This window comes from Eriocheir sinensis, unplaced genomic scaffold, assembly GCF_024679095.1.
Source record: "Eriocheir sinensis breed Jianghai 21 unplaced genomic scaffold, ASM2467909v1 Scaffold420, whole genome shotgun sequence".
Taxonomy (NCBI): domain Eukaryota; kingdom Metazoa; phylum Arthropoda; class Malacostraca; order Decapoda; family Varunidae; genus Eriocheir; species Eriocheir sinensis.
In genome coordinates, this window is record NW_026111744.1 from 130,001 (window position 1) to 140,178 (window position 10,178).

Below are 10,178 nucleotides of genomic sequence, written 5' to 3' on the forward strand. Positions count from 1 at the left end.
CATCTGTGGTCATATGCTGAGAGAGACAGGAGGAAGGAATTATAGGAGAAGGGAACATCTGTGGTCATATGCTGGAGAGAGACAGAAGGAAGGAATTATAGGAGAAGGGAACATCTGTGGTCATATGCCGGAGAGAGACAGAAGGGAAGGAATTATAGGAGAAGGAACATCTGTGGTCATATGCTGGAGAGAGACAGAAGGGAAGGAATTATAGGAGAAGGAACATCTGTGGTCATATGCCGAGAGAGACAGGAGGGAAGGAATTATAGGAGAAGGGAACATCTGTGGTCATATGCCGGAGAGAGAAGGGGAAGGAATTATAGAAGGAACATCTGTGGTCATATGCTGGAGAGAGACAGGAGGGAAGGAATTATAGGAGAAGGGAACATCTGTGGTCATATGCCGGAGAGAGACAGAAGGGAAGGAATTATAGAAGGGAACATCTGTGGTCATATGCCAGCAAGAGACAGGAGGAAGGAATTATAGGAGAAGGAACATCTGTGGTCATATGCCGAGAGAGAGACAGGAGGAAGGAATTATAGGAGAAGGAACATCTGTGGTCATATGCCGGAGAGAGACAGAAGGGAAGGAATTATAGGAGAAGGAACATCTGTGGTCATATGCCGAGAGAGACAGAAGGGAAGGAATTATAGAAGGAACATCTGTGGTCATATGCCGGAGAGAGACAGAAGGAAGGAATTATAGGAGAAGGAACATCTGTGGTCATATGCTGGAGAGAGAGACAGAAGGGAAGGAATTATAGGAGAAGGAACATCTGTGGTCATATTGTAGTGCCGGGACGCAGTATTAAGTATGGGTAAGTAATGTTGTTAATGTAAGTAGCATTTAAGTTAATGTAAGAATTATTAGTAACATTGAATTATTATTGCGTGATGCTCACACCCCCGAGACAGACGGACAGACAGACAGACATACATGTTGACGCCTGCAGAAAGTAGGTGATCGGCTCCATACGAGATAATGGGCATAATTTTAACACAAGATAGTAGCTTCTAGTTAGAATTTTTCACCTTGCTATTCAGGGGAACCATTATACCAATATCATGCGACGAGTAAAGTACCGTAGACGGTTGTTGCAAGGTTGAACAAATCAGGGTTCAAATTAAATCTGGGGAGGGATGTGAACCGCGGGCAGCGGCTGTGTAGGGAGCCCCACCCAGCAAACACCAACAGACACGCCTTGGCTCTTCCCCCGGACAGGTGCGTCGCTCTGAGGTGAAGTAATTCCTGTTCATATTATAGATATATTTTCTCATTATTGTATTTGTGCGGTGCAAACACTAACAGACACGCCTTGGCTCTTCCCCCGGACAGGTGCGTCTCTCTGAGGTGAAGTAATTCCTGTTCATATTATAGATATATTTTATCATTATATTATATGTGAGGTGCAAAAACTAACAGACACTTGGCTCTTCCCCCGGACAGGTGCGTCTCTCTGAGGTGAAGTAATTCCTGTTCATATTATAGATATATTTTCTCATTATTGTATTTGTGCGGTGCAAACACTAACAGACACGCCTTGGCTCTTCCCCCGGACAGGGAAGTGAGTGGAGATAAAGGGTCTGTCACGTGCGTGTCTCGGGTGTGTTCGGTATGATACACGATTGACTACATAGGTGTTTAGTCCACGGAGTAGCAGGGCTGTGCAGTATTTCTCTTTAACGAGGATGTAACCACCTGGTTCGTCCCCTTTGTCTGCCGGTTAGGCTATATTTTACTGAGGATATAGGAGAATGTAAGAAGATTGTTCATGCCCATGTGAGCACCAGTGAACTGTTTTTCGTGCCACGTTTGTGGTAGGCGGTGGCCGAATTGGTAGAGTACTGGGCCCACATTCACCGCGTGATGGACGACGCGGGTTCGAATCCCCACGCTACCACTCGGATTTTTCAGCCACCGCCGAGTGGCTTAAAACTACCCACATGCTGTCCTGAAGACCACCCATCAACCCGGACTCTAGAGGAAGCCGTCCAAGCGAATCAAGAACGAGTTCCGGGGGGCAGCATGAGCCAATGCAAGATGGCGCCACTATAAACACTCGCCTGCGCCAGAACGGGCTGGGCCAACCATCAGGCCCCACCTGGAAGAAGCCTTGGGCCGACCATCAGGCCCCACCAGGAAGATGCCTACCGGCGCAACAGGCAGCGACGTAAAAAAAAACAAAAAATCTCACCCTCGCTAGGTGAAGGACTGTAAACCCGTGTAACATCCAAACAAGCCTAACGCCCATTATTGTATTCTGGTGAATGAGTTAAGAGGCTCAAGGGATTGATTCGGCCATTATTGACTACTGTAATTAACCTCTTCAGCACGGTGACGCAGTATACGCGTCATTTGGTCTCGTAGCATATCCGAAAGGTGACGCGATACCAATGCGTCATGGTCGCTTGAGTCAGTGTGTGTTTCATTTCTTCCCGGATATGGCACGAGACTTTCAAAATGTTGCTCGGATATGCTACGGTGTTTTATGTACCTCCCAATATTATTCTTATGTCAGAGTATGAAGTAATTTCATGCACTCATATTGGATCTTAGCGGACAGTTACTACCACTGGTAGTCAAATACCCTTTGTTTCTGCCATGAAATAACACAAATAAAGTGAGGGAAAATATGTTACTTGCGAGTGTAGAAACCTCTCGCCCACCGAGTTGCCGGCACGCTTGATCACCTTATCATGTTGCCCGCCCGCCCCGCCCTCTCTGAACCTCTCATCTGTTTCTGCTCCACTGAGCTAAGACCACTACTTTTGTTCATAATTTGATATGAGATAAAGTCACATCTGTAAGTAATGCTTTTATTTTATTTTCTCGTAGTCTGTCCCTGATAGATGTAGATGAAAAAAATTTATAGAAAACGATGTCTCGCGCGTAATCTCTTTTTCTATTGTGTCCGAGTCAGTCACGTGGCAACACTTGGTGAGAGATGTGTGATCCATCACCCCATACATCCCGCTCTGCACCCTCTTCACCCCACAAAACTTCTTCACCACCACCCTCCACATCCACCACACACCATCCCGCCACACACTACCGCTCATCTTCACCCCTATCTGCTAATTTTGTTTCTCAGCCTCCTTCACTCCCACAATCACCCATCGTTGCTTACCACTCTCACCACCACCAGCACCACCTTCTCCTTCACATTCAGCCCTCCTCCATCTCCCACGCCCTTCATCCATCACCATCACCCTCACCTTCTCCTTCACATTCAGCCCCTCCTCCATCTCCCACGCCCTTCATCCGTCACCATCACCTCACCTTCTCCTTCACATTCAGCCCTCCTCCATCTCCCACGCCCATTCCTCCGTCCCCATCACCCTCACCTTCTCCTTCACATTCAGCCCCTCCTCCATCTCCCACGCCCCTTCATCCGTCACCATCACCCTCACCTTCTCCTTCACATTCAGCCCCTCCTCCATCTCCCACGCCCCTTCATCCGTCACCATCACCCACACCTTCTCCTTCACATTCAGCCCCTCCACCATCTCCCACGCCCTTCATCCGTCACCATCACCTCACCTTCTCCTTCACATTCAGCCCTCCTCCATCTCCCTTGCCCTTCATCCGTCACCATCACCCTCACCTTCTCCTTCACATTCAGCCCCTCCTCCATCTCCTGCGCCCTTCATCCGTCACCATCACCCTCACCTCACCACCACCTTTTCCTTCACATTCAGCCCTCCTCCATATCCCACGCCCCTTCATCCGTCACCATCAACCTCACCCACACCACAACCTTTACCTTCACATTCAGCCCTCCTCCATCTCCCGCCACTTCATCCGTCACCATCACCCTCACCTTCTCCTTCACATTCAGCCCCTCCTCCATCTCCTGCGCCCCTTCATCCGTCACCATCACCCTCACCCTCACCACCACCTTTTCCTTCACATTCAGCCCCTCCTCCATCTCCCGCGCCCCTTCATCCGTCACCATCACCCTCACCACCACCTTTTCCTTCACATTCAGCCCCTCCTCCATCTCCCTTGCCCTTCATCCGTCACCATCACCCTCACCACCACCTTTTCCTTCACATTCAGCCCTCCTCCATCTCTCGCCCTTCATCCGTCACCATCACCCTCACCTTCTCCTTCACATTCAGCCCCTCCTCCATCTCCCACGCCCCTTCATCCGTCACCATCACCCTCACCCTCACCACCACCTTTCCTTCACATTCAGCACCTCCTCCATCTCCCGCGCCCCTTCATCCGTCACCATCACCCTCACCTTCTCCTTCACATTCAGCCCCTCCTCCATCTCCTGCGCCCCTTCATCCGTCACCATCACCCTCACCCTCACCACCACCTTTTCCTTCACATTCAGCCCTCCTCCATCTCCCGCGCCCTTCATCCGTCACCATCACCCTCACCACCACCTTCTCCTTCACATTCAGCCCCTCCTCCATCTCCCGCGCCCCTTCATCCGTCACCACCACCCTCACCACCACCTTCTCCTTCACATTCAGCCCCTCCTCCATCTCCCGCGCCCTTCATCCGTCACCCTCACCTCACCACCACCTTCTCCTTCACATTCAGCCCCTCCTCCATCTCCCGCCCTTCATCCGTCACCATCACCCTCACCACCACCTTCTCCTTCACATTCAGCCCCTCCTCCATCTCCCGCGCCCCTTCATCCGTCACCCTCACCCTCACCACCACCTTCTCCTTCACATTCAGCCCCTCCTCCATCTCCCGCGCCCCTTCATCCGTCACCACCACCTTCTCCTTCACAATCAGCCCCTCCTCCATCTCCCGCGCCCTTCATCCATCACCACCTTCTCCTTCACATTCAGCCCTCCTCCATCTCCCGCCCCTTCATCCGTCACCACCTCACCCTCACCACCACCACCACCACCTCCTTCACCGCCACCAGCTGCCGAGAACTCTTTCTCAAGTGTGTCAACACTTATACTTCATCAATCAGAGGAGGAGGAAGAATACCAACTTCCATCGCCGCCACCCTCCGATGAAAATTAGTGAGTGAAATATAAATTGCATTTTATTTTAGACTGAATATTGGTGTGTAAGGCACAATGGAATTATTCTCGATATTCAGATACATACTCTGTTATGATTATGTTTCGTTTTGTGATTGACCGTGGAGTTTTTAAAGTTTGCACATACTGAAATCCCGGATATGACGCGGGCGCGCGTTTTGACTTGCCGTACCGAAGAGGTTAAGAGGCAAGAAGGATGGAACGGAGAGGGAGAAAGCTGTTGCCGAGAGGGAGAAAATGTAAGAGGGATTTTAGAGGAAGCAACTTGCTGAGGGACTGTTCTAATGTCTCAAGCCAGGGGAGTGGGATTAAACAGCCCAGTGTGAGGTTTTTGTTCATATATGACCCAGGAAACATTCAACAGTCACGTCAAAGTACTGTATTTTAGCGACTTTTAACCCTGTAGCAGCGAGGATCATGATTCTTAACCCGTACAGTGTTTAGTACATGCGTAAACGTACCTCTTAGGGCAGTGTTTAGTACGTATATATACGCAGTCTTTTGAGGGCTTATGCGCCCTTTATTTTTGTTTGTGTATGTAACATTGTTCATTGACAATGAAGAGCAATAATTTGACAAGTCTTGGTAGTTTTAAATGGATGTTAAAGAGCCTTTCTGTACATTTGTCTGCATTCCAACAAAAATCATTATACAAGAAGGTAAGTTACTTTCTTCTAGGTAATTACTCCTTGATTCTATAATCAGTAAGGCATAAGGAATTGTAAATTGCGCTTCAGAGTAATTGGAAATGAAAACTGATAGTCGGAAGCATCACAGTATTATGTTGTAGTTGGAAAGTTTTGTTTAGTGGGCGCAACATCTGTGGTCATATGCCGGAGACAGAAGGGGAAAGAATTACAGGAGAAGGGAACAGGGAAAGTTTTGTTTAGGTGGCGCAACATCTGTGGTCATATGCCGGAGAGAGACAGAAAGGGAAGGAATTATAGGAGAAGGGAACAGTTGGAAAGTTTTGTTTAGGTGGCACAACATCTGTGGTCATATGCTGGAGAGAGACAGAAGGGGAAGGAATTATAGGAGAAGGGAACAGTTGGAAAGTTTGGTTTAGTGGGCGCAACATCTGTGGTCATATGCCGGAGAGAGACAGAAGGGGAAGGAATTATAGGAGAAGGCAACAGGGAAAGTTTTGTTTAGGTGGCGCAACATCTGTGGTCATATGCCGGAGAGAGACAGAAAGGGAAGGAATTATAGGAGAAGGGAACAGTTGGAAAGTTTGGTTTAGTGGGCGCAACATCTGTGGTCATATGCCGGAGACAAAAGGGGAAAGAATTACAGGAGAAGGGAACAGGGAAAGTTTTGTTTAGGTGGCGCAACATCTGTGGTCATATGCCGGAGAGAGACAGAAGGGGGAGGAATTATAGGAGAAGGGAACAGTTGGAAAGTTTGGTTTAGTGGGCGCAACATCTGTGGTCATATGCCGGAGACAGAAGGGGAAAGAATTACAGGAGAAGGGAACAGGGAAAGTTTTGTTTAGGTGGCGCAACATCTGTGGTCATATGCTGGAGAGAGACAGAAGGGGGAGGAATTATAGGAGAAGGGAACAGTTGGAAAGTTTGGTTTAGTGGGCGCAACATCTGTGGTCATATGCCGGAGAGAGACAGAAGGGGAAGGAATTACAGAAGGGAACAGGGAAAGTTTCTTTTAGTGGGCACAACATCTGTGGTCATATGCCGGAGAGAGACAGAAGGGGAAAGAATTACAGAAGGGAACAGGGAAAGTTTCTTTTAGTGGGCGCAACATCTGTGGTCATATGCCGGAGAGAGACAGAAGGGGAAGGAATTATAGGAGAAGGCAACAGACCCCAGGAGACAGGACACAACCCCCAATTAATAACTGGTACACTGCTGGGTGGACAGGGGTGTAGGGTATCGGAAAAGCCACCCAAATTTTTCCACTCTGCCCGGGAATCGAACCCGGGCTCTCTCGGTTGTGAGCCGAGTGTTAACCACTGCACCACAAGCCCTCGGTATTATGTTGAGCTTTGAGAACTACGGTTGTAGTACAGACGGCCTTGAAGCGAGCAGTGCCTGACCCAACCATTTTCTTGTACTTATAATTACTGTTATTTTTTTGTGATGCAAAGAAGTACTAATACATTACTCACGCTATAGGGTTGTGAGAAGTGTTTATAATGGAAAGAACATAGGCTCTAAAAAATTAAAATAAATTTCCCTTTCCTGGTATGACATGGTTAACTTTGAGATGCAGAAAACTCTATGGGTTAATGGTCCCTCTAAGTGAGAAAAATGAGAAAAAATCACCCCTCACACAAATCATTTCATAATATATATCAAAGCATTTGTGATCAGATTATGTATGATTTATTTTGGGGGGTTTATATCATGACACAAATTTGGCCCGTCGCTGCTACACGGTAAAGCCACAAATTTGGCCTGTCATGCTTCACGGTGAAGCCACAAATTTGGCCCGTCGCTGCTACACGGTGAAGCCACAAATTTGGCCCGTCGCTGCTACACGGTGAAGCCACAAATTTGGCCCGTCGCTGCTACACGGTAAAGCCACAAATTTGGCCCGTCGCTGCTACACGGTGAAGCCACAAATTTGGCCTGTCGCTGCTACACGGTGAAGCCACAAATTTGGCCCGTCGCTGCTACACGGTGAAGCCACAAATTTGGCCCGTCGCTGCTACACGGTGACGCCACAAATTTGGCCCGTCGCTGCTACACGGTAAAGCCACAAATTTGGCCTGTCACTGCTACCGGGTTAACATCAGCCCACCAGAGGGATTCAAACTTGCTGAGGGACTGTTCTAATGTCTCAAGCCAGGGGAGTGGGATTAAACAGTAGCCTAGTGTGAGGTTTTTGTTCATATACGACCCAGGAAACATTCATCAGTTACATCAAAGTACACCACATGGTATTCGTTATGTGCGATGGTTATGTTCTGCAAAAAGCTCGCATAATGTGAATTCGCATATGTCGAACCTATGATCCCATTAATTATAGGGGGTTATGTTCCACGACCCGTTGTAGAACCCTCTAACTATTTATTCCGGCACCGTTTCAGAATAATAAAGCACTAAAGCAACAATAAAGCACATTGATTGCTTCCGGGGAGACACACCCAAAGTCTACGATACATGCTGATAATTAGGTACCAGGGGTGGGTTTCATCAAAGTTCCCAAGTCCTTGGAAGTGTGCTCAAGGAGTCCCAAGCGTGCGAGAAACCTTGGGCATGTTTCACGAAAGCTCCCAAGCCTTGGAACTCTGCCTATCTCGCTCGCCGCCTTGGGAGGCCGTGCGGGGTCTCCCAAGCGCTCCCAAGGAAGGTTCCAAGCGTCAGACTGTAAACATGGCAGCCCGTGAACAACCCCGCCAGCACCGACCAAGGAATTTTCGAGAAGGACATCTTTAACCCTCGCGCACAGTAAGATACTAGAACATGCGCAAATAAAAATAGAGGAAAAATATATATAAACAATAGACACTCGTTTCAAGTCTCCGTATAGAGTATTGTAGACAATAAATCCTAAGTACCAACTCTTCCCCATTTGCTATCTCGAAATTTTGTGGGCCAACTTTTAGCCGAATATATGTTTCGAAGCGGAATTTAGTGAGGATTCTTATGGTATCCTCAAAATCTTCGTACGCCTATTAGTTCCTGAGTTACACCAAGAAAACTGTATTTTTTCCTCTCCCGTCAGAGTAGGCTAACAACTAAAAATCGCTCCACGTTCCTCATTTACGTTCCTTAGAAAGGTTGCCATATGTTACCTCTAAGAAACTTATCCCAACAAATGACACTCCAAATTTTACACACTTTCACCGAAAATTTAATTTTTAATAATTTTTTTTACTTTTATGACGCGTTTCGCGTCATCGTGCGCCAGGACCTTTTACTTTGATGACGCAAAACGCATCATCGTGCTGGCCTGTTGTTCGTCACTGACTTGGTGCGACACGTGATTGGCAACAGGACTGAGAGGAGCCGTGCGGTCACAGCGGAGCTGAAAGTGGCGTTGACTTTGCGATACCTCGCCACCGAGAAAATGCAGCAGTACAGCGCAGATGACTTTGAGTTTCCAGGCCACAGTCAGCAGAATCATCACCCAGACCGTGGATGCTCTCGTGACACAAGAGAATATGAGGCGGTTCATGGGGTTCCTTTTAAACCAGGGGGAGCAGCAGAGAATGAAGGCGGAGTTTGCCGAAATTGCTGGTTTTCCCGGTGTGGTGGGTGCTGTTGATGGCACCCACGAAGAATAGTGGCCCCACATGAGCACGAAGAAGTGTACGTCAACCGCAAGAACTACCACAGCATCAATGTGCAAGTGTTATTTGATGCACAGTACAAGCTGCAGGCCATGGTGGCGAGGTGGCCAGGTCTACTCGACTCACTAAATGTTTGTTTACACCGTGGTGCCGTTGAAGATGCAGACGGAAAAAAATACTTGCACATATTCCTTACAATGAAGATACTATCGCTGTATTTCAACTAAATATCAATTGTTTATATTTATAATTCCATAATTATATATAAGAAGTGTAATTTAGGTTAATTGAAGACATATTAGACGTCAAAGCGACGCGGAAGATTGGCAACGCTGGTTACTCCCAAGACCGCCCCTACCTGACTTGAAGTGCTAGTGGCGCGGTGATGAAACACGCCCAAGAAATTCTCCCAACTGTGCGTGACGTCACCACGCTTGGGAGAGCACTATGATGAAACCCACCCCTGAGGATTAACTTTAGGATCAGAGACAGGAAAAGGTTAATTATAGGCGAGGAAAATGCAGGAAAGCATTATCTGCACCCTCTAGTGTGTCACCATACCTCACCAGCACCAGCGCCAATATTCGCATATGAGCGAATTTTTCTCGCATAAAATGAATACAGGTAACTCTCGATTGACGCGAGTTTTGTTTATGAGTTTTTGAAATAACGCTGGGTTCAAAATCCAAATAAATGTTTAATTTACACATTTTTTCACTTATACGTGATATTTTCTGAGTGTCCACCAGATGTCTCACGCAACAGTACTCACAGCCACACAGCTGAGCTCAGTTCTTCCCTGCGCCACTTGAACAACAATACAGTACCCACACTGCTCAACAACAACAACAACAACAACAGGCTGAGACTGAGTGCCTGAGTGGATATCTCGGTGATATGGATTTTCTCTC

The 10,178-nt window shown here is 47.7% G+C and overlaps 1 protein-coding gene across 1 annotated transcript in view; it reads right to left on the minus strand.

The window, feature by feature from the left end:
• The window catches only part of LOC126992220 (uncharacterized), an 86,018-nt gene extending 82,536 nt beyond the window's left edge, over positions 1–3,482 (minus strand). The window contains exon 1 of the mRNA XM_050850883.1: positions 3,345–3,482. Within this exon, the coding sequence (XP_050706840.1) occupies positions 3,345–3,467 (123 nt within the window). The 5' untranslated portion in view covers positions 3,468–3,482. The remainder of the gene's footprint in view (positions 1–3,344) is intronic.
• Positions 3,483–10,178: the final 6,696 nt, after the last annotated feature.